Source organism: Papio anubis, unplaced genomic scaffold (genome assembly GCF_008728515.1).
Source record: "Papio anubis isolate 15944 unplaced genomic scaffold, Panubis1.0 scaffold641, whole genome shotgun sequence".
NCBI classification, from domain to species: domain Eukaryota; kingdom Metazoa; phylum Chordata; class Mammalia; order Primates; family Cercopithecidae; genus Papio; species Papio anubis.
Genome location: NW_022166630.1, coordinates 20,125 through 44,639, shown reverse-complemented (window position 1 = coordinate 44,639; position 24,515 = coordinate 20,125). Strand labels below are relative to the sequence as shown.

Here is a 24,515-nt window from a genome sequence, read left to right as displayed (position 1 = left end):
AGAAGGAGGAGGAGGAAAAAGAAATGGAGGAGGAGGAGAAAGAAACAAACAACCAGGCCTTGTGTAGTGGCTCATGCCTGTGAGGAGGAGGAGGAGGAGGAAAAAGAAATGGAGGAGGAAGAGGAAAAAGAAATGGAGGAACAAAAAGAAAAGAAGGAGGAAAAAGAAACGGAGGAGGAGTATTAAAAAGAAATGTAGAAGGAGGAGGAAAAAGAAATGAAGGAGGGGGAAGAGGAGGATAAAGAAACAGAGGAAGAGGAGGAGTTGGAGGAGGAGGAGGAGGTGGAGGAGGAGGAGGTAGAGGAGAAGGAGGAGTTGGAGGAGGAGAAGGAGGAGTTGGAGGAAGAGGAGGAGGTGGAGGAGAAGGAGGACTAGGAGGAGGAGGAGGAGGAATTGGAGGAGGAGGAGGAGTGGGAGGAGGAGGAGTTGGAGGAGGAGGAGGAAGTGGATGAGAAGGAGGAGTTGGAGGAGGAGGAGGAATTGGAGGAGGAGGAGGTGGTGGGATTACAGGTGTGAGCCACTGTGCCTGGCTGGAAATCACATCTCATCATGAGATCTGGAGGGCACATATCCGAACCACATTAACCTTCAAGGGAAATTCCGGGCACCTAGCTATTCTTGAGAAGTGAATTAGCAAGTTGATAAGAAGAAGGTAGTAATTGACTGGGTGCAGTGGCTCACACCTGTAATCCCAGCACTTTGGGAGGTCGAGACAGATAGATGAACTGAGGTCAGGAGTTCCAGATCAGTCTGGCTAACATGATGAAGCCCCATGTCTACTGAAAATAGAAAAATTAGCTGGATGTGATTACAGATGCCTGTTTTCCCCACTACTGATGAGGCTGAGGCAGGAGGATTTCTTGAACCTGGGAGGTGGACGGTGCAGTGGGCTTAGACTGGGCCATCGCTCTCCAACTTGGGAGACAGAGTGAGACTCCATCTCAAAAAAAAAAAAAAGAAAGAAAGAAAAAAAAGGAAAGGAAAAAGGTAATAATAGCTCAGAACAATAGCCACCCAAGTCGGTTAGAGCCACAAGATATTTGATCCCCTATAGAAAGTAAAGATAACATCTTGACAAATGTCCCTAAGTTGTTTTCAGAAGTTCAGATCTCTACAGGATGAAAAATGCTGACAGCTTTCCCTTCGACCTCAGATAAGGGTGAACCCAAGACTGAACTCTCACTGCTGTTCTTTGTTCCAAATTTCTTCCTGAGGGGCCTGGAGGGAATCACACTCACAGGTAAAAACTTAACACACCTTCTGCTGACCTCAAGGTTTTAGATAAAGCTTTGCTTTCTTACCAACCGTAAACTGAAGAAATAGTTGATTGGCCAGGTGTGGTGGCTCACGCCTGTAATCCCAGGATTTTGGGGGGCTGAGGCGGGTGGATCACCTGAGGTCAGGAGTTAGAGGCCAGCCTGGTTAACATAGTGAAACCCTGTCTTTGTTAAAATTACAAAAATTGGCTGGGTGTGGTGGTGAGCACCTGTTATCCCAGCTACTCAGGAGGCTGAGGCAGGAGAATCACTTGAACCAGGGAGGTGGAGACTCAAAAAAAAAAAAAAAAAAAGAGAGAAAGGAAGGCATCTTCTCTGGCACCCTTTAGTCTTATTTTTTTCTTTTCTTTTCTTTTCTTTCTTTTTTTTTTTTTTTGTTTGAGATGGGGTCTCGCTCTGTCACCTGGGCTGGAGTGCAGTGGCACAATCTTGGCTCACTGCAACCTCTGTTTCCCGGGCTTCATCAATGCTCCTGCCTCAGCCTCTCACGTACCTGGGATGATAGGTGTGTGCCACACCACCGGGGTAATTTTTTTTTGTTTTTGTTTTTTGTATTTCTTGTAGAGACCCTGGTCTCATTATGTTGTCCAGGCTGGTCACAAACTCCTGGGCTCAAGTCATCCTCCTGCTCCCCTCCCAAAGTACTGGGATTACAGGTGTGAGCCACTAAGCCCATCCTGAATTACTGATTTTTACATACTTTATAAACTTTTGCATCCTACTTGTTCTTACGTCTGTTAAATGTGGCCCGAAGGCTTTCATAAACAGTGAACTATATCCTAATTTAAGCATGTAAGCATTTCACTAAAGGAATATACAAGTAAATTTTGAAAGAAAATAAGAAAAAAGCATAAACATTTGAGAAAAAGCCTTTAGGCCTTGTCAATTTCTAGAGCGTGTTATTTTCACTATGCTGGGGACTCCATTTCCAGTATTAGGTCCATTCTCAGAGGTGGATTTCTTGAGCATGAGAAAAGGGGTGGGAGTAATCGTGCAAACAACTGTGTCAGTCAGGTTCCTAGGACCAGAGGGACCCCTCTGTATGTAGAGGCACCCGACAGCATTAAATTGATATTGCCCTTAGAATGGCTTTATGGTCAAAGAGAAAGTGTGTTGGGGCTTTAAAGCTAAGGAATCAGAATTTGACAAGATCCTGGGATGCCAACCTGTGAAACTCTAGGTCAAGAGGTCAGAAGGCACTTGGTTTCTCAGGTGCGACCCGGCAGCCCTCTTCCAAGTTGTACTTTCCTTCTTTCCTTTACTTCCTGTTCTAACATTTTTAATAACCATTTTTTTTTTTAATACTATCTCACTCTATAGCCCAGGCTGGAGTGCAGTGGCTCAATCTCAGCTCACTGCAACCTCCACCTCCCAGGTTCAAGAGATTCTCCTGCCTCAGCCTCCCAAGTAGCTGGGATTACAGGCACTCATCATCACGCCCAGCTAATTCTTGTATTTTTAGTAGAGACATGGTTTTACCATGTTGGCCAGGCTGGTCTCGAACTCCTGATCTCAGGTGATCCACCCGATTCACCCTCCCAAAGTACTGGGATTACAGGCATGAGCCACCACGCCTGTTCCTGGCCTGCTTTTTAATAAAATTTTACTTCTGCTTTGCAACTTGCCTCTAATGGTTTCTACCTTATGACCCTCAGTCAAATTCTTTCTTCTGAGGAGGCAAGAATTGAGGTTGTTTCAGTTGTGTATGGATTCACCACCGGGAAATCGGATACCTTCCACCTGTAACAGGTCGAGGATGCTAGGTGAAAATGTTATGGACGCTGCATGCTTTTCATAAATGTAGTGGTTCTCATGTCCAGCCACAGCCACTGCACCTGTGTGAAAGTCCCCTAAATAAACCTATGTCTTTTTTACTGTCTCCAGATCTCTTCCAGATTCCTTCTACACGGTGCCTTCCCTACTGGAGTAAAGTGGGGTCGCGCAGGGCACCCTCTCCCTGCAATTTTTTTTTTTTTTTTTTGAGATAGATTCTTGCTCTGTCACCCAGGTTGGACTGCAGTGGTGGAACCTCGGCTCACTGCATCCTTCGCCTCCTGGGTTCAAGTGATTCTTCAGCCTCAGCCTCCTGAGTAGCTGGGATTACAGGCGCCTGCTATCATGCCTGGCTCCTTTTTTTTTTTTTAGTATTTTCAGTAGAGAGGGGGTTTCGCCATGTTGGCCAGGCTGGTCTCGAACTCCTGGCCTCAAGTGATCCGCCCACCTCAGCGTCCCAAAATGCTGGGATTACAGGTGTGACCCACTGCAGTTGGTCTCTCTCCCTGTATCTTCATGTATCTTCAAAGCCAAGGAGCTTCTGTCCCCTTGGTTAGGGTCGGGGTCCCAGATGTCCAGGGTTAAGGCTAGGACCGCCCCGCAAGGAGGTGCATCCCTGCAAGAGGCTGCCTCCAGCAGTCATGGAAGAGGCTCCGCTGGGGCCTGCTCCAATTCCTGCTGGGGAAGGCAAGTGGAGGTGCCCCTTGAAGAAACGGGGATGCCACTAATCTCACGGGTTCTGTCCTGGCCTGCGGCCCTGGATCGTCCAGCCTCTGCTGGGATGGGGAGCAGAGGACGCCCTTCTTGGCTGGAGCTGAGGGTGGGGGTCTTGCTTCCCCAAAGGCCTAGCCCTGGATTCCAGCCACAGGTCCTACTGGCCAGCGCCTGGCGCCGCCCCGCCCCTCCAGGCCTGGCACTCGCCCTCAACAAACATGGCGCCGACGGCCTCACGCGCCTCACGCCGCAGGCGCGTCAGGCGACGGGCCCGCAGGGCTTTCCCCGCGCGGCTCTCATCCCCTCAAACTGGCTGACAAGACAGGGAGCGGGAAGTATGACCTGGCTGGTGGCGGTGTCCTGGGCGGCTCTAGGGCCGCTGTTGTGTGGCTGCGCGCAGGCGCTGCTGGGCGGGATGCTGTACACCCGGGAGAGCGCATAGCGGCAGCGCAAGGAGCTCCACGCCTCTGAAGCTGCCAAACCGACTTCTCCGGCAACCGAGGCCTGGGCTTCCAGGAGCAGAGGTACCGCCGACCGTTGCGAGAGGCGCCCGGAAGCCCGGCGTTGGGAATGGCGTAAGCCCCGGCGCCCTGCACCCTCCTTCACCTGAGTGCCCGGGAGCTGGGAGCCCGGAGGAGGTTAAAGATCAACGGGCTTGGGGGCGCGGTGTTGGAGGATGGGGGAACCGGGGGGACTAGGGAGACTCACCAGGGCCAGGGCGGGGAAGGCGGAAGGAGGAGGAAGCGCTCCTGTCTAGCCGCGTCCGGTGGCGAAGGCTGAGCCCTGGGAAGTGTCCTTTCTAATATTTATTTTTAGTTTTTGAAATGTTTTTGAGACTGGGTTTGGTCCTGCCGCCCAGGTTGGAGCGGAATGGCGCAATCCTAACTTCTGAGCTCAAGCGATTCTCCCGCCCCAGCCTTGCAGGTTAGCTGGGACCGCCATACCTAATTAAAAAAAAGAAAGAAAGAAAGAAAGAAAAGAAACTTGGTCGGGCTTGGTGGCTCACGTCTGTAATCCCAGCACCTTGGGAGGCCGAGGCGGCCGGATCACCTGAGGCCAGGAGTTCAAGACCAGCGCGGCCAACGTGGTGAAACCCCATCTCTACTAAAAATACAAAGTTAGCGGGGCGTGGTGATGAGCACCTGTAATCCCAGCTACTTGGGATGCAGAGGCAGGAGAATTGCTTGAACCAGGAAGGCGGAGGTTGCAGTGAGCCGAGATCAAGCCACTGCACTCCAGCCTGTGCGACAGACTGAGACTCCGTCTCCAAACAAAAACCAACTTTTTGGTTTTGTTTTGTTTTTTAAGATACAGGGTCTCAGTACGTTCTCCAGGCTGATCTCGAACTCCTGACATCAAGCCATCCTCCCACGTTGACTTCCCAAAGCGCTCATTACAGGCATGAGCCACCAGACACTCGTCATGCCTGAGGGGCAAGCCGTGCACAGAGCTGGGCCCGGGGATCGGAGGAGGGGACGGTTTAGACATTCTGAGATCGGCTCTGCCGAGGTGGGAAGGTAGCTTGGTTTTCAGGGTTCAGATAGAGGACAGACAGTGACATCAGACCAAGGACGCCAGCCCTGCTGCCCTCCTGACTTGGATGTGGTCAGCAGAGAAGTGGGATCCGGTGAGGTCTGGGCCGCGTTTGCCTGGTCTACATCCTCTTTTTCTTTTTCTTTTTTTTTTCTGAGAGAGAGTCTCCTGTGTCACCCAGGCTGCAGTGCGATGGCAGGATCTTGGCTCACTGCAGGCTGTGCCTCCTGGATTCAAGTGATTCTCCCGCCTCAGCCTCCTGAGTAGCTGGGACTACAGGCGCCCGCCACCACTCCCAGTTAATTTTTGTATTTTTAGTAGAGATGGGGTTTCACCATATTGGCCAGGCTGGTCTCGAACTCCTGACCTTGTGATCCGCCTGCCTCTGCCTCCCAAAGTGCTGGGATTACAGGTGTGAACCACCGTGCCCAACCTACATCCTCTGTTTCTGACTTTGTGGTGTTCAGTACAAGAGAGAGGAGAGGGCTGGCTGCCAGCGTGGGCCTCACTCACAGTGTGCTAAGCAAAGCTCCCCCATTCCCCTAACCAGCCTTCCTCCCTGTGACAGGCAGTGGGTCATTTCCATCTTAGTCACAGGTCTGAACTTTCTTGCCTTTGGCTGGGATGTGCCCCTGGGTTCACCCCTGTCTCGGGAGATACTGGGTGCTATCCGCTCCAACGAGGATCTCCTGGCCCCACTGGTCCAGGTGTACAACCTGCCCTGGCAGTGCACCTGTCATCAGCAAGTTATCTGTCTTTTCCACCAGGAGTCCCCGCCATGTGTCAGGGCTTGTGCTAGGCCTGGGGCCACAGCTGTGCAGCACACTGGTCCCGGATCCCTTTGGGGGCCTAGGAGCTGAGCCCAGCCCTTCTCTTTGCAGTCTGGCCCCACTTTGGACATACCGGTTCTCTCCATCTTCAATGACATCAGCCAGGACTGGGCATTTTGTCAGCTGGGTGTGATATGAACGGGAGGTGACCCTGCTGAAGCGATGGATCCAGGACCTGCACACAAGAGTGGTGCTGAGGATTGGCCGTGTCCACTTCTATGCCATTGTGGTCAGTGTGGCCAGGAGCAGGCAGGGCGGGTGGGTGGGCACAGCTCCTGATCAGCACGGGACCCTCAGATTCCTCCCACAACCTGTTTCCTGGGTTGGGACGGTGGGAGGCCTTACCCTGCCCTGGGGGCTGTGCCCTGTGTAGGGGGATAGGTGGCCTGATCTACCGCCACTGGGATGTCGTTCTTCCCGTCTGGCTGGCAGGCCCCTGAGCCCCATGCTGCGGGTTATGTGAGGGCGTGCCCGATAGCAGAGCCCCTCCTCATGCCCCGACCTGCCACCCCCTCCCCATATCTCCTATGTCTGCAGTGGGTGAATGGTGTCCACACGCTAGAGCATGAAAGGGGCTACCTCCCCTTCGAGGCTGACAGCAGCAGCCTGTTCCAGGTGGGGCCCCTGCCCTCCCGCCTGTGTGTCACTGTTGCCATCAACAGCCCACTCACTCCCCCACTGTGCCACCAGGGGCCATCCGTATGTGACCGACACGTCCAAGTGGGTACCATCCTGCCTCCACTGCAGGCACCCACCTTCCCGCCCCACCCTGTGGTCTTCCTGCCAGGGACAGGGTGGCCTTCGCAGAGAGGAGGCCCTGATCTGGGGAGGCATGTGAGCTGAGGGCAAAAGACCCATGGCAAGGGCCCAGCGAACCACAGTCCTCCCGCCCTAGGTATCCCAAGGGTTACTTTGTCCAGAACACAGACTTTGATTTCTTCAAGTATGCGAGACTGCAGCCGTCTGTGCTTCTGTACACGACACCAACTACCTGCATCGATGACATCATCATCACCACTGGCGTGGAGCGAGACAGTGGTGATGGCTTCTGGTAGGATCCTCCCTCAGCGGGGCCCAGGGTGGCTCTGTTTGTTCCCTATTTGGAAAACTCTCCCAGGAAAAAGGTTCTCCCAGCATCTCTAAACCTTCACAGGTTCCCATCCACCTACGAAGCTAAAATCCATGCTGTCTGAGCGCGCACGGGCTCCCGAGATCACTCATGTGGTTGATCTCACTTGGAGAAGAGGGGTCTGGCCTAACGTCACATAGCTCAGGGTGGCACTCCTGTCCCTTCCCCACGGTGCTGCTCTCACTCTCGCTCCCCTTGTTACACATTGTGCTCAAGGAACAGGCAGCTTTGGAGAGCTGGGTGCGGTGGCTCACGCCTGTCATGCCAACTCTTTGTAAGGAGGACTTGGTAGGAGGATCACTTCAGGCCAAGAGTTCAAGACCAGCCTGGGCAACATAGCGAGACAATCACCGCAAAAAATTAAAAAATTCGCCAGGCATGGTGATGTGTGCCGGTAGTCCCAGCTACTGAGGCAGGAGAATCAGTTGAGCATGGGAGGTCAAGGGTGCAGTGAGCTGTGACCGCGTCACTGCACTCTGGTCTGGGCAACAGAGGGAGACCCTGTCTTTTTTATTTGTATTTGTTTTTGAACTGGAGTCTCACTCTGTAGGAGCCCAGACTGGAGGACACTGGTGCACTCTTGGGTTCACTGCAACCTCCGCCTCCCAAGTTCAAGTGATTCTCCTCCCTCAGCCTCCCGAGTAGCAGCGATTACAGGCATCTTCCACCGTGTCCAGCTAATTTTTGTGTTTTTTTTTTTTTTTTTATTAGAGCCGGGGTTTCACCATGTAGGCCTGGTTGGTCTTGAACTCTTGACCTCAGATGACTCACCTGCCTCGGCCTCCCAAAGTGCAAGGATTACAGGTGTGAGTTACCGTGCCTGACTGGGATACCCTGTTTTTAAGGAAAAAAATTTATTTATTTATTTATTTATTTTTAATATATCTTTTTCCTTTTGTGAGATGAGGCCTTAGACTGTCGCCCAAGCTGGATGGCAGTGGTGCAATGATTGACAGCTCTTTTGGGTCCACAGTTGTAAGTTTCAAAGAATTTAGGCTGGGTGTGGTGGCTAATGCCTGTCATCCCAGCTCTTTGGGAGGCCACGGTGGGCGGATTGCTTGAGCTCAAAGGTTTGAGACCAGCCTGGGCAACATAGTGAGACCCTGTTTCAAAAAGAAGAAATAATTAAAATAAATAAAGAACTTAAATAAGAATCACACAGCAAAGGTGATGCAGCATAGAGCAATTTATGTAACGGGAAAAGTATTTTGCAAGTGAAGTGCAGAATAGCCTGGGCACAGTTGCTCACACCTGTAATCCCAGCACTTTGGGAGGCTGAGGTGGGTGGATGACCTGAGGCCAGGAGTTCTAGACCAGCCTGGCCAATGTGGTGAAGCCCCATCTCAAACTCTGTCTCCAAAAAAAAAAAAGACAGTGAGTGGTGGCACACACCTGTAATCACAGCTACTTGGGAGACTGAGGCTGGAGAATCTTTTGAACCCAGAAGGCAGAGGTTACAGGGAGCCAACATCACCCCACTGCACTGCTGGGCATGGTGGCACGTGCCTGTAATCCCAACACCTGAGGAGGCTGAGGCTGGAGAATAGCTTGAACTCAGTAGTCAGAGGTTGCAGTGAGCCGAGATGGAGTCACTGCACTCCAGCAATCCTGAGGAGGCTTAAGAACTAAACATAGTATGGTCTCCTGGATGAGATCTTGGGACAGGAAAAGAACATTAGGGGAAATAGTAAAGAAATCTGAATCAAGATGAACCTTAGTTAGTAATAATGTGTCAGTATTGGTTTATTGGGACCGGAGATGGTGGCTCACATCCTAGCACTTTGGGAGGCTAAGATGGGAAGATCTTGAGGTCAGGAGTGTGAGACTAGCCTGGGCAACATAGCGAGACTACATCTCTGTAAATTTTTTTTTTCTTTTAGTTAGTCAGCATGGTGGTATGCACTTACAGTCCCAGCTGCTAGGGAGGCTGAGGAGGGAGAATTGCTTGAGCCCAGGAGTTTGACGCTGCAGTGAGGTGTGACTGTGCCACTGTGCTCCAGCCTGGTGAATTTTTCATTAAAAAAAATTTTTTTTTTGAGATGGAGTTTCACTCATGTTGCCCAGGCTGGAGTGCAATGGCGAGATCTCGGCTCATTGCAACCTCCGCCTCCTGGTTTCAAGTGATTCTTCTGCATCAGCCTCCCAAGTAGCTGGGATTACAAGCGTGCCCCACCACGTCTGACTTATTTTGTATTTTTAGTAGAGACCGGGTTTCTCCATGTTGGTCAGGCTGATCTTGAACTCCCGACCTCAGGTGATCCGCCTGCCTCGGCCTCCCAAGGTGTTGTGATTATAGGCATGAGCCACCGCGCCCGGCCTTAAATTTTTTTTTTTTTTTTTTAACTAAAACAAGGTCTCACTGTGTATCCCAGGCTAGTCTTGAACTCCAAGACTCAAGTAATCCTCCCACTTTGGCTTCCCAAAGTGCTGGGATCATAGGTGTGAGGTACCATGCCCAGCCAGGTTTTTTAACTGTAGCAATTTACCATAGTAATTTAAGATGTTCAAAAGAAGGAAGCCAGGTACAAGGGTATGTGTGAACTTTGTGCTGTCTTGGCAATTTGTCTGTAATTCTAAAACTGTTTTAAAATTAAAAGTTTACTCAACTTCCCAATATGCTGCTAAAGAAAAAAAAATAAAAAAATTAAAAGTGTTTTATTTTGAAAATATTTCTTATTTATTTTTTTGAGACAGAGTCTCACTCTGTCACCCAGGCTGGAGTGCAGCAGTGCAGTGTTGGCTCACTGCAAGCTCTGCCTCCCAGGTTCAAGCAATTCTTCCACCTCAGCCTCCCAAGTAGCTGGGATTACAGGCCTGCGCCACCACACCCGGCTGATTTTTGTGTTTTTAGTAGAGACGGGGTTTCACCGTGTTGGCCAGGCTGGTCTTGAACTCCTGGCTTCAAACAGTTCACCCGCCTTGGCCTCCCAAAGTGCTGGGACTATGGTCGTGAGCCACTGTGGCCGGACTATTTTTAAAATACTTTTTAGAACCAAAGTCTTGTTATGCTGCTCAGGCTAGATTCTAACTCCTGTGCTCAAGCAATTCTCCTGCCTCAACCTCCTGAGCAGCTGAGACTACAGCTTGTGCCACCACAGCCAGCCAAAAAGTTTATGTTTCTTTTTTTAAAAAAGAGAGGGCTTAGGACTCTCTGGAGCACAGACTTCAAATAGCAGTTGAGTCCACAATTGTGCTCCCTTCCCTCTGGATCTTTCTTCCTGAGTGCCTGTGAAAAACAAGCTTTGGCCCTGCCTGTGCGGCTCCAGCCCGCCGGTGATTGTCGTTTCCTGACGGCCAGTCCTGTGGACTCTGGGCTTGCTTAGCCAACCCCACAAATGCAGAAGCCAAGCTTTTACCAGTATATCTGTCTATCTAGATGTATGTCTGTATATAGCTTTTTTGTTTGTTTGTTTGTTACAGTCGGAGTCTAGCTTTGTCACTCAGGCTCGATGAGTGTAATGGCGGGATCTCGATTTACTGCAATCTCTGCCTCCCGGGTTCAAGCGATTCTCCTGCCTCAGCCTCCTGATTTGCTGGAACTACAGGCATGCACCACCACACCTGGCTAATTTTTGCATTTTTATTAGAGACAGAGTTTCATCATGTTGGCCAGGCTGGTCTCAAACTCCTGACCTCAGGTGATCTGCCTGCCTCGGCCTCCCAAAGTGCTGGGATTACAGGCGTGAGCCACTGTGCCCGGCTAGAAGCCATCCATATCTTTATCTATGCAGATGTGTGTCACTGTGTGTTTATGTATATCTGAATCTGTGTATCTCTCCTACTGGTTCTGCTTCTCTGGTTTGAACCCTAACACAACTATTTTTTTTTTTTTGAGTTGGAGTCTTGCTCTGTCACCCCGTCTGGCGTGCAGTTGTGTGGTCTCTGTTCATTGCAACCTCCGCATCCTGGGCACAACTAGTATTTTATAATCTGTTAGGAATTCAAATGTTTTTCAAAAGATCAAACTACATATTTAAATAAATTTCAAATATAATCTTTTTAAATGATATTATGAAGCATTAAGTAAAATTCTACATTATTAGGCCAGGGACGGTGGTTTATGCCTATAACCCCAGCACGTTGGGAAGCCAAGGTGGGCAGATTGCTTGAGCTCAGGAATTTGACACCCCCCTGGGCAACATAGGAAGACCCTGTCTCCACAAAATTAGAAAAATGAGCTGGGCATGGTGGTGCGTGCCTGTAGTCCCAGCTGTTTGGGAGGCTGAGGTGGGAGGATCACTTGAGCCCAGGAATTTGAGGCAGCAGGGAAGCATGATTGAGCCATTGCACTCTAGCCTGGGTAACAGAGTAAGACCCCTTCCCACCCCCCAAAGAAGTTTACATCATTATATAATTGTACTCTAAATTATTAGCAAAATGAAAGAAAACTAAGTATTATTTAAAAATACACAAGGTGCAGTGGCTCATACCTATAATGCCAGCACTCTGGGAGAGCAAAGCAGGTGGATCACTTGAGGTCAGGAGTTCGATACCAGCCTGGCCAACATGGTGGAACCCCATTTCTACTAAAATTGCAAAAGTTTGCCCGGTGTGGTGGTGCGTGCCTGTAATCCCAGCTACTCAGAAGGCTGAGGCAGGAGAATCGCTTGAACCCGAGAGGCGAACGTTGCAGTGAGCTAAGATGGTGCCACTGCGCTCCAGCCAGGGTGAAGGAGCGAGACTCTGTCTCAAAAGTAAATTAATAAATAAATAGCTAAACAGTTGGTTCAAATGGACATAAAGATGGAAATAACAGACACTGGGAGCTCCACAGGTGGGGAGGGAAGGAGGGGAAAGGGTTGAAAAACTGCTCATTGGGTACTATGGTCAGTGATTGGGTGATGGGTTCACTAGAAGCCCAAACCTTAGCATTTTGCAGTGTACTCATGGAACACACCTGCACATGTGCCCCGTGAATCTGAAGTTTAATACAATAAAAATAGTAAACTTAGTGCAAAAGACAATTGTAGACGTTTAATCATAAAACACTTAAGATAAAATAGCACTGATTTTTTGTTTTGTTTTGTTTTGTTTTTTTCAGGCCGTCTCATTCTGTCACCCAGGCTGGAGTGCAGTGGTGAGACCTCAGTTCAGGGCAACCTCCGTCTCCTGAACTGAAGCAATTCTCGTGCCTCAGCCTCCCTAGTAACTGGGATTACAGGCGCACACCTTCCGCCTCCTGAGTTCAAGTGATTCTCTTGCCTCAGCCTCCTGAGTAGCTGGAATTAGATGCACCCACCACCGTGCCCAGCCAATTTTTGTTTAGTGGAGATGCAGTTTCATGATGTTGGCCAGGCTGGTCTTGAACTCCTGACCTCAGGTGATCCACCAGCCTCGGCCTTCCAAAGTGCTGGGATTACAAGCATTGGTCACCGTGCCTGGCCAAATATTTTTCTTAAAGTCCTTCCTCTTTAAATAATCTCATTTCATTTTGATGACTTTGAGATTATCTGACAGAATTCTTGGGGAAAAGGTTAGGACTGTAATCTTTTTATTGACAGCAAGCGGTGTGTTTTGCTCCAAAACAATCGTTCTGCTTTCTTTTGGTCTTTGGGTTTCATCATGTATGAATGGGGAATTTTTTTTTTTTTTGAGACAGGGTCTCACTCTGTTGCCCAGGCTGGAGTGCAGTGGCGTGATCGTGGCTCACTGCAACCTCCACCTCCTGGGTTGAAGTGATCCTCATGGCTCAGCCTCCTGAGTAACTGGGATTACAGGTGCACACCAACACGCCCAGCGAATGTTTGTATTTTTAGTAGAGGTGGGGTTTCAGCGTGTTTGCTGGGCTGTTCTCAAACTCCTGACCTCAAGTGATCCACCTGTCTTGGCCTCCCAAAGTGCTGGGATTACAGGAGTGAGCCATTGTGCCTGACCTAGATGGAGATTTTAATCGATTCCTCAAATCAGTTTCAATTCTGTCATGTTCATTGTCTGCTTCTTCAACAAGTCTTTGAACCAGAGTTAAGAATAATGTTATTGTATCAGTAGCCGGGCACAGTGGCTCATGTATGTAATCCCATCACTCTGCGAGGCCAAGGTGGGTGGATCACCTGTCAGGAGTTTGAAACCAGCCTGGGCAACATGGCGAAAACCCGTCTCTACTAAAAATACAAAAATTAGCTGGGCACGGTGGCAGGTGCCTGTCATCCCAGCCACTTGGAAGCTGAGGCAGTGGGTACCTGTTTGAGAGGTTGAGGCAGGAGAATGGCATGAGCCCAGGAGGCAGAGCTTGCAGTGAGCCGAGACCACGCCACTGCACTCCAGCCTGGGCGACAGAACGAGGAGTTTCTGTCTCAAAACAAAAACAAACAAACAAACAAAAACCACAAAATAAAGAAGTGGATTATTTCATAGACCAGAGCTTTCAGAACAAGCCAGTATTTTGGCTATTCTTGGACCTTTGCTTTTTTTTTTTTTTTTTTTTTTTTTTAGACAGAGTTTCACTCTTGTTGCTCAGGCTGGAGTGCAATGGTGCAATCTCAACTCACTGTAACCTCTGCCTCCTGGGTTCACGTGATTCTCCTGTCTCAGCCTCCCGAGTAGCTGGGATTACAGGCGTGTGCCACTACGCTTGGCTAATTTTTTTGTGTTTTTATAGTAGAGATGGGGTTTTGCCATGTAGGCCAGGCCGGTCTCAAACTCTTGACCTCAGGTGATTCACCCGCCTCTGCTTCCCAAAGTTCTGGGATTACAGGCGTGAGCCACAACACCCAGCCTGCATTTTCATATAAATTTAGAATTAGCCAGGCATGTTGGCAGACATCTGTAATCCTAGCACTTGGAGAGACTGACGTGGGAGGATCACTTGAGCCCTGGAGTTTGAGGCTGCAGTGAGCCATAATTGCACCACTATACTCCAGCTTAGACAACAGAGCAAGACGCTTTCTAAAAAACATTAGAATCAGCTTGTCAATATTTATTAAGAAATATGTTGAGATTCATCCTACTGGTAACTGTTTATTAAAGAAAAAAAAAAAAAGGCCAGACTCAGTGGCTCACATCTGTAATCCCAGCACTTTGGGAGGCTGGTGTGGGTGGATCCCAAAGTCAGGAGCTCGAGACCATTCTAGCTAAAACCGTAAAACCCCATCTCTACCAAAAATACAAAACAAACAAACAAAATAAAAGCTGGGGGGAGGTGCGGCGGACGCCTGTATTCCCAGCTACTTGGGAGGATGAGGCAGGAGAATGGTGTGAGCCTTGGGAGGTGGAGCCTGCTGGTGAGTGAGACTCAGCCACTACACTCCAGCCTGGGTGACAGAGCAAAACTCTGTATCAAAAATAAATAATAAATAAAAGAAAAGAAATATGTTTAGATTTTGATAAAATTACATGTAATCTACAAATCACTTTGAGGAGAACTGATCTTTTATAATATTGGTATTCCAATCCATGAACATGGTATGTTTCTCAGACTCACACAAATATTAATGAATGCAAAAACATCAGGTTGGTAGGGTTGTTGATGCAGAGAACACCCATGGGAATGTCTTTCTGGCACTACTTGCCCTTCTAAGGGCTGCCTCTGCTCCCTTACTTCCTCTTTCTAAGGTTGCCTGATTATCATGTGAACTTGTCTATGCCCAGTGCTGGTCCAGTTCAAGGGAATGCACCTGCCCAGGCCAGTCCAATAAATGTCCTTACACAGATTTTTGACGGAGACTGAGGCAAGTTGAACCAGGCTCTCTGATGGCAAACTATAAAATTTAGGAGCTCCCTGTAACCATACTTCAGTTATGAGCTAGAAGATTAAAATTGCTGAGATAAAGGACAAATCTCAAAAGAAAGGGAGACATGACAAAAGAAGAAGAGGTGGTGTTTGAGTCTCTGGCTCCACAGAGTTCTTAAGGCCAATGAGTTCTGAGAGATGTCAGAACTATCTTGTTTTATAATTCATGAGACAGTCCATAAATCTGTCTTTAGGCTTAAGCTAGTTTGAGTGGGGTTTCTGTCACTTGGAACAAGAGTCCTAACTACTGAAATTGAGTGGAGTTAAAAAGGTATAGCCTCAATGGAGTGAGCTAGCTCTGGCTTTAGAGCTTCGGTTTGAATTACACTCCATTCCCTCAGAAAAGAACCCTCTCTAACACAGGTCAGCAATTGGCAGACAATGCTTTTGTGTTTTTCTTTGCAGCAATTTTACTGCCTTGATCTGGGATAGATTATCAGAGGTGGGCACCTTATCCTCTCTTTCATGCAGGATTTATCACATGTAAGTATTTGTCTTATGTTTGGATGCTACATTTGGTTGAATTGTGATCATGTCTCTCATCAAGATTGCCACATGATCACTCTAAGGCTGTTGTAAGCCTAACTGACAAGTATTCCATATGTCGCAGGATGTGAAGTGCAAGCAAATAAGATCAAGCATCAAAATGGGACTGAGGAGAGAAATGCTAGAAATCTTCTACGCCTACTGCCTTTCTTGATGATAACCTTACATCTTGTGGGGAAATAGTGTTATAGTGATGAAAAGATAAGGTTCTGAGAATTGGAGAGAGATTAGAGGCCCAGTGTGGTGGTTCATGCCTGTAATCTCAGCATTTGGGAGAGCCAAAGGTGGGTGGATTGCTTGTACCCAGGAGTTCCAGTTGTGCTGGAAAGGTAGCTGTGGGACCCGTCTCTAAAAAAAAATAAATAAATAACTGGGTATAGTGGCTCCGCGTCTGTAATCCCAGCTACTCAGGAGAGGCTGTGATGGGAGGATGCGCTTTAGGAGGGTCAAGGCTGCAGTGAGCTGTGATCATGCCACTGCACTCCAGCCTGGGTAACAGAGTGAGACCCTGTCTCAAAAAAAAAAAAAAAAGATTGGAGAGGGAAGAATTTTTGAGGATACTGTGGTGCAGGGAAAGTGCTATGTATATGCAGATGGTCTCAGCTCTTCAAACTTAACTCTGGAACAGGCTACCTTTCGTACATTTTTTTTTTTTTTTTTTTTCGAAACCAGTCTTCTACTGTGCCCCAGGCTGGAGTGCAGTCTGCTTGATCTCGGCTCACTGCAAGCTCCGCTTCCACCCGGTTTCCGCCATTCTCCTGCCTCAGCCTCCCAAGTAGCTGGGACCTGGCATCCCATCCCTCACCCGGCAGGCCCTCTTGTATTTTTAGTAGAGGCGGGGTTTCACCCCGAGGTGTAGGATGGTCTCGATCTCTGACCTCGTGATCCGCCCTCTCGGCCTCCCAAAGTGCACAGGATTACAGGCGAGCCGCAGCGCCCGGCCCTTTCATACATTTTATATACTGTATACTGACAGACCAACACACTTTTCAAAGGCCACATTTGAACTTTTTAAAAATTTTTATTTTTTTAGACGGAGTCCTGCTCTGTCACCTGGGGCGTGGTTCCAGTGGCACAATCTTGGCTCACTGAAACCTCCCACCTCCTGGGTTCAAGTGATTCTCCTCGTCAGCGTCCCAAGTAGCTGGGACTACAGGTGCATACCACCCGCCCAGCTATTTTTTTCAGCTGTTTTTAGTGGGGCGGGGTTTCACTGTGTTAGCCAGGATGGTCTGGATCTCCTGGCCTGGTGATCCTGCCTCGGCCTCCCAGTGCTGGGATTACAGGCATTGATCTCCAGCCCAGCTGGTTCACAGATAGGTCTTAATGGGTTTTAATTGTTAATTATTTTTAAATTGATTTCAAAATCTTCTACAACATGGATGAAACTTGAAGACATTATGCGCCCATTGAAATATAGGCAGGACACAAGAGACAAATGTCATTTGAGTCCCACACTTTTACATGAAGTACCTAGAACTGGCAAATTCATAGACAAAAGTAGGTTGAGGAGTTATCAGGGCAGGGGAAGGAAAGAATGGGGTACTGTATTTAATGGGTTTTAGAGTTTCTGTTTGGGAAGATGAAAGAGTCCTGTGGAATGGATGGTGAGTGAAGGTTGCCCAGAATGTGAATGCCTTAGTGCCACTTGGGGCTGTACACATTTTAAAAATAGTTAAGTGGAAATATTAATGCTATGTATGGTTGGCTGCAATTATAGAAATGGAGCCAGGTATGGTGGCTCGCACCTATAATCTCATCACTTTGGAAGCTGAGGAGATTGAATCACTGGGGTTGGCGGTTCAAAACCAGCCTGGCCAATGTGGAGAAACCCACTGTCTCTACTAAAGAATACAAATTAGCGGGCATGGTGGTGCATGCCCTGTAATCCAATACTCGGAAGGAAAAACTGAGTCAGAGAATACTTAATTCAGAAAGTGAAAATGACTCAATGAAACAAAGATGTCTCGGCCAATCAGCCTGGGCAACAAAAGCGTTAAACTCTGTCTCAAAAAGAAATGGGGCTCTATGTAGCAGGAGAAACGGAGAGACAAAAAAATATTATACTTCTTTTGAGATGAGTCTTGCAAAAAGAAAAAGAAAAGGAAATGGGGCCGAACATGGCAGGGAAAAAGTGAGAGATCAATTTTTTTTTAAGATTGAAATCTTGTACTCTTTGCTAGGCTGGAGTGCAGTGTGAGCTCAGCTCCTGCAGCCTCCACCTCCCTGGAGTTTAAGCCATTCTTCTGCCTCAGCCCCTCCCAGGTAGCTGGGACTACTGCTGTGTGCTACCATGCCAGCTAATTTGTATTGCAGTAGAGATGGGGTTTCACCATGTTGGCCAGGATGGTCTCGATCTCTTGACCTCTGATCCCCACCTCAGCCTCCCAAAGTGCTGGGATTACAGGCATGAACCACAGCTCCTGGCCAATATTACACTTCTTTTTGAGACAGAGTTCCTCTCTTGTTGCCCAGGTTGAAGTGCAATGCCTGATCTCAGCTGCACTGCAACCTCCACCTCCCATGTTCAAACAATTCATGCCTCAGCATCCTGAGTAAGCTGGGGCTATAGGTGCACACCCACACCAGGCTAAGTGCAGGGGGCCGGAGTTTCACTGTTGTTGCCCAGACTGGAGTGCAATGGCATGATCTTGGTCATCGCAGCCTCTGCCACCTGGGTTCAAGCAGTTCTCCTCAGCCTCCCAAGTAGCTGGGATTACAGGCATGTGCCACCATGCCTGACAATTTTATTGTTTTTAGTAGAGACAGGGTTTCTCCATGTTGGTCAGGCTGGTCTTGAACTCCTGACCTTGGGTGGTCCACCCTCCTTGGCCTCCCAAAGTGCTGAGTTTACAGGCATTGAGCCATAGCACCCAGCCTTTTTTTTTTTTTTAATATTTTAGTAGAGATGGGGTTTAAGCCATGTTGCCAAGGCTGGTCTCAAACTCTGAGCTCAGGCAGTCGCCCACCTTGGCCTCCCAAAGTGTTAGGATTACAGGTGTGAGCCACTGGCGCCAGCCAATATTGCAATTCTTAAATACACTTCTCTATTCATTAATTGTCTTAAATGTTATATTCTCATAATTTTACCCCAAAGAGGAAAGATTTTTGGGCGAGGCCATGGTGGCTCATGCCTGTAATTCCAGGACTTTGGGAGGCCCAGGTGGGTGGATCACTTGAGTCCCGGAGAGGGGTGAGACCAGGCTGAAAGCCAACATGGGTGAAACCCTGTCTCAACAGGATTAGCTGGGTGTGGTGGAGCATGCCTGCAGTCAACTGCTTGAAGACAGGCATGGAGACTGCTTGAACAGGAACTCAAGAAAGTAGGAGGTTGCAGTGAGCGAGATCATCTCCACCACTACACTCAGGCTGGGCTGGCACAAAATAAGTCAGGAGGAAAAAAATGGTGAAGATAGTGTCTCATGCCTGTAATATCCAGCACTTTGGGAGGCTGAAGGCAGAGGCTCCTGAGGACAGGAGTTCAAGACTAGCCTGACCAGCATGGTGAAACCCCATCTCTACTAAAAAATACAAAAAACTGGCTGGGCTGGAGTGACTCAAGCCTGTAATCCCAGCACTTTGGGAGGCGGAAACAAGTGGATCCCATGAGGTCAGGAGATCAAGACCATCCTAGCTAACATGGTGAAATCCCATCTCACTAAAATACAAAAATTAGCGGGTGTGGTGGCAGGTGCCTGTAGTCCTGGCTACTCAGGAGCTGAGGGAGGGGAAGAATACGTGAACCCAGGAGGTGGAGGTTGCGAGGGTGTGCCACTGCATTCCAGCCTGGGTGACAAGAGCAAGACTCTGTCTCAAAAAAAAAAAAAAAAAAAAAATGGCGTGGTGGCGCGTGCCTGTAGTCCCAGCAACTTGGAGGCTGAAGCAGGAGAATAAGCTTGAACCAGGACGGAGGTTACAGTGAGCCAAGATACCACCACTGCACTCCAGCCTGCAGTGACTGAGTGAGACTCCATCCCAAAAACAAAGTTTTTCTTGAAAATAAAAAATAAAGGCCAGACAGGGTGACTTACACCTGTAATCCCAGCACTTTGGGATGCCAAGGTGGAGTGGATCCACAGGTCAGGAAGTTTGGGAAACCATAATGGCCAACATGGTGAAACCCTGTCTCTACTAAAAATACAAAAAATTAAGCTGGGCGTGGTGGTGTAAGCCTGTAGTCCCAGCTAGTTGGAGCCTGAGGCAGGACTATCAGTTGAACCTGGGGCAGTGTGGCTGATGAGCTGAGTGCAGCATCACTGTGCTCAGCGTGGCGACAGAGCAAGACCCTGTCTCAAAAAAATCTCGCTGGGCATGGTGGCTCATGCACCTATAATGTAACACTTTGGGAGGCCCAGGAGCTTGAGACAACCAGCCTGGGCAGCAGGTGAACCCCATTTCTCCAAAAAATTAGAGAAAAATAGCTGGGCATGTTAGCACATGCCTGTGGTCTAACTACTCAGGAGGCTGAGGTGTGAGGATGCGGCTCAGGCAGAGATCAAAGGCTGCAGTGAGCTGTGATGAAGCCACTTCACTCCAGTTTGGGTATCAGAGTGAGACCCTGTCTCAGCATAAATAAATAGAAAGCAAATAAACAAAGAAAAATCTTTATGTTCACATCACAAAACCAATCACAATTACTAGACCAGATTCTAGGTAGAAACACTCGGTCCTGAACCCCTGGCAGGGAGCTTGCACCCAGTAAGCCCAGCTCAACACCACATCCTTGTGCCAAAGGTTTGAGATTAAAGTCAGAAAACAAAGGATTCACTCTTCTTGTGGTTTTGGAGTCTCAGAGTGGTTTTATTGTGTCTTAATTATGTGAGCCTTCTTTCAACTTTAAAGGGAATGTCCACCCGGGTACAGTGGCTTATGCCTGTAATCCCAGCACTGGGGGAGGCCAAGGCGGTGGCCCGGATCACCAGGGTCAGGAGTTGAGACCAACCTGGCCAATATGGTGAAATCCCATCTCTACTGAAAGAAAATACAAAGTGGCAGTGACTGTGGTGGTACATGCCTGTAATCAGCTACTCTTGAGGCTGAGACAGAATTGCCTAGAGCCTGGGAGGCAAAGTTGTAGTGAGCCAAGATCAGCCAGCCTGGGCGACAGGCGAGAGTCTGTCTCAAAGGAGAAAAAGGGAATGTCTAGATACGGTAGCTAAGAATGCATGAAAGCCATTTCAGTGTGGGAGGCCGAGGTGACTGAGTCCAGGGACTCAGGTTTCTGGCTGAGGGGAGTTGGGGCACCCATGTGAAGGTCATTGTGATGGAGGATCCAAGAAGGTGGAAAATAGGCTGGGCTGGGGAAGGTGGTCATCTCACTCTGGATGTGGTGGTTGAGAGTCCTGTTGGGTAGCTCACTGGGCATGAGGTCAGTAGGCAGTTGAGCTGGGAAGGGTTTTGGAGCTGGGGATTGACTCAGCCTCACCACATGTGGAGCAATAGTAGGGGTCACAGAGTGTGAAGATGGCCAAGAAAGAGAAGGGACTGAGTGGGGGTCTGGGGAGTCAGCAGCCGGGCATGGGCCGTGGAGAAACAGATGCCAGGGGGAAGAGGAAAGAGGTCAGACCCCAGGGAAAAGGAGATCGCACTGGAAGAGACGGCCCGGTGGTCACGTCAGCAGAGACACCAGGTACAGCCAGAAGGACTTTGGACATGACCATGAGGAGTGCTTGTTGGCCATGACACCGGAGAGATGGGGGTGTGAGGAAGCATGGAGGACCACACCATGTCCCAGCACAGAAAACAGTGCCTGGTAGACAGGATTCATTTATGGATGGACGGACAGGTAAATGGATGGATGAATGGATAGATGATAGATAGATGCAAAGGAACGGATGAATAAGGTGGACAGATGGAATGAATGATCAGAAAAGGCTTCATGAGAGAGGTGAGACTGAGCTGCATCTCAAGTGGATGATGAAAGCAGGAGGAATCTCCTCTTGAGTGGGGAATGACCTAGCAACCTGGTCAGGAGGAAGTCAGCCCTGGCAGCCTGGCTTGACTGGGAGACACTTGTGGCGCATTTCAGAGCCCATAAAAATGGGCCAAGTGAGGGTTGGGCAGGTCTGGGCCAGCTCCAGCACTCCTCAAACCCACACAGCTGCCTGAGGGGATGTCACTCCAGGGAGTTCTTTCGGACTCACTGGGCAGAGTTGCCATCGGCAACAGCTTCAGAGAGTGGGACACAGGCTGTTGGTGGCTCAAGGCTGTGGGCCAGCACCTGCCTCGAGACAGGAACAGGCACAGGGCACTGCGTGCCTGGGCCTGCCTGTGCCTAGGTCACAACCTCCACTGCAGCCTGTGCCTCACCCCAGCCAGGTTTCACTGCTCACTTACAGCCTCTCCTGGACTGGCCCGGTGCTGGCTGGGAGTTTCGTCCGGCATAATTCCGCAGGGGCATGTGCTTGACAGCGGGACCCAGCTCACCGTTTTAGGTAGGTGGCTCTACAACTTTCCCAAGCCTGTCCCACCCTCTCCTGTCTCTGGAAAAGTCTGCTTTCTTTCTCTGGGGCTTCTTCTCTGCCCTCCAAGTCTTAAGCATGGAACCCTTCCTTTCTCCATGGAGTCTGAGGGAAGCGGGCTAGTCTCAGGGTATCCTGCAGGAAGGGCCACCACAGTGGGAACAGCCGCCTTCAGGTTCCAACAGCAGGACACAGCCTTTGCCCGGTGCCTGGGCTGAGATTGGGCAGGATCAGGGCTCCCCCACTCTCCCAGGGCAGATGTCTGAGTGAGGGACAGAGGCCAGTTCTGATGAGGGGCCCTGCAGTGGCCTTGGAGACAGTCCCCTGGACCCCCGGGTCTAGGCTGAGGGCTGGGTGCTCATCCAGCCTGGGAGGGCCACACGGGGGCCTGGGGACACAGGAGTCACTCCAAGGGGAGACCAGTGGAAGGCACAGGACTCTGGTTCTAGGCTGCAGCTCTGTGGCTTGTGCTGGGTCATGAGGACATGGGGACACCAAGGGAAAGATGAGACTGGGCGAGGTCCAAGAGCTCAGCTATCCCAGGACAGTAACAAGAAAGGAGAGGGTCTCTTGGGGCAGAGATGTGTCTGTCCCTGGAGCCCCGTCACCTCTGGGGCCCACTGTCTCTCTGTTCACTGGTCAACCTCCAGTCTTCATTTGAGGAATGGCACCTTAGACTCAGGAGGTGACTAGCAGGGAGTAAACGGGGGTGCAGAGAACTCCAGGGCCACCAGGTGAAGTCCAGGGGCATCAGAGGCTGCTGGGGTGGCCATGGGGCTGTAGTGACCCAAAGTCTGGGGGAACAGCCCCAAGAACCCAGCCAATGTGAAGGGTCCTGTGGCCGGGCTGGTGGGACAGGGTCGATGGCAGAGCCCCAGGGTTTGTCCGGGTGGAGCCTGTGCTTCACCAGGAGAGGTGAGTGGGCCAGGCTGTGGCACAGCCTGGTGTCCCAGGGGACGGGAGGCTCCAGGCCATGCCAGGCATAGGCCTCCCCAAACACTGCCAGAACAGTTTTGTGTGCTGTGGGAGAGACTCCTGGTTTCCAAACTTAAACTCCAGAAACCAAGAAGGAGGGAGCACAGCCTGCTCTGGGTACACACGGGGAAACCAAGGCTGCAGAGGAAATGACTGAGCCAGGACACCTGGCAAAGGTGACTTGGGAAGGCCCCTAGGAAGGTACAGGGTTGCTCTCCAGAGGGCTCTAGTGGAAAGGAGGGAATTAAGATGGGGAGAGAGACCCTGGGTGGACCAGATGGCCACACCATGAACCCTCCCAGAGACTTTAGACAGAGAGAGGTGCTCCACAGCACCCCACACTACCTCTGCCATCTCTCACACCCTCCTCTGTCCACACAGGTCAGCCCAAGGCCATCCCCTCAGTCACTCTGTTTCCGCCATCTTCTGAGGAGCTACAAGCCAACAAGGCCACACTGGTGTGTCTCATGAGTGACTTCTATCCGGGAATCTTGATGGTGACCTGGAAGGCAGATGGTACCCCCATCACCCAGGGCGTGGAGATGACTGCGCCCTCCAAACAGAGCAACAAGTACATGGCCAGCAGCTATCTGAGCCTGACGCCTGAGCAGTGGAGGTCCTGCAACATCTTCAGCTGCCAGGTCACGCATGAAGGGAACACCGTGGAGAAGACAGTGGCCCCTGCAGAATGTTCATAGGTTCCCAATCCGTCACCCCATCCTACAGGGGCCTGGAGCTGCAGGATCCCAGGGGAGGGGTCTCTCTGCATCCCAAGCCATCCAGCCCTTCTCCCTGTACCCAGAAAACCCTCAATAAACATCCTTTGTCAACCAGAAATCCTGCTCCCTCTCTTCATTTCTTAATGTTTCATATAATTTGATGCTTCTCCTGGGTTCTCAGTGTGGTGTTGGGAGAATCCTGGCACCAGTGAGAAAGCAGCCTGGAGGAGAGGATCACAGCCTCCCAGGCATGTCCCCTGGGGAAATAGGCTAGGATAGGAGGAGTCAGCTCACTGAACACCGGTCCCTCCATTCTCTCCCACCTCCCCTTCCTCCTTGCAGCTCACCCTCCAACTCGCTGCCTGCTTTTTGGAGGGAGCTATTTCTGGCTGAGCCTCCAGATACACCTTCTGTCCCTGTCCTGATCTGGACCTTCCCCCGACCCACGGCCTCTCTTTCTTCAGCCTGGAAATCCTACTCTGGGCCTGGAGTCCCTCTGCTTCTGGCTCTGGCCCCTGGAATGCCCTCCTTCCTCTCTGCCCAACTCCGCACCCCCAAGGGCTGGACTGTCTAGGACACTCCCACACCATCAAATTCATGAGCTCTTAAATTTGGGGCCCACCTTGATTTTTCACCTGACAGCAGGTTCAGAGGTGTGAGAAAAATAGGAGGAAGTCAGAAAGGAAACACACATGAAAGGCCTGCAAGCAGCTCAAGACACTTGAAAAAGATAGGCTCTGAGCTCCCCAGGAACAAGTGCAAGAATGGCAATAGGTGCTCCATAATTTTTTTTTTTAAATTTTATTTTTAGATGGAGTCTCGCTCTGTC

General features: G+C 49.9%; 1 gene segment (V, D, J or C); it reads left to right on the top strand.

The window, feature by feature from the left end:
• The first annotated feature begins 467 nt into the window (after window positions 1–467).
• LOC116268651 lies at window positions 468–24,512 on the top strand. The segment is given in 5 exon segments: window positions 3,464–4,402; window positions 6,179–6,356; window positions 6,665–6,742; window positions 7,023–7,178; window positions 23,349–23,804. Coding segments are annotated over 2 exon segments (423 nt in total).
• The last annotated feature ends 3 nt before the right edge of the window (window positions 24,513–24,515 follow it).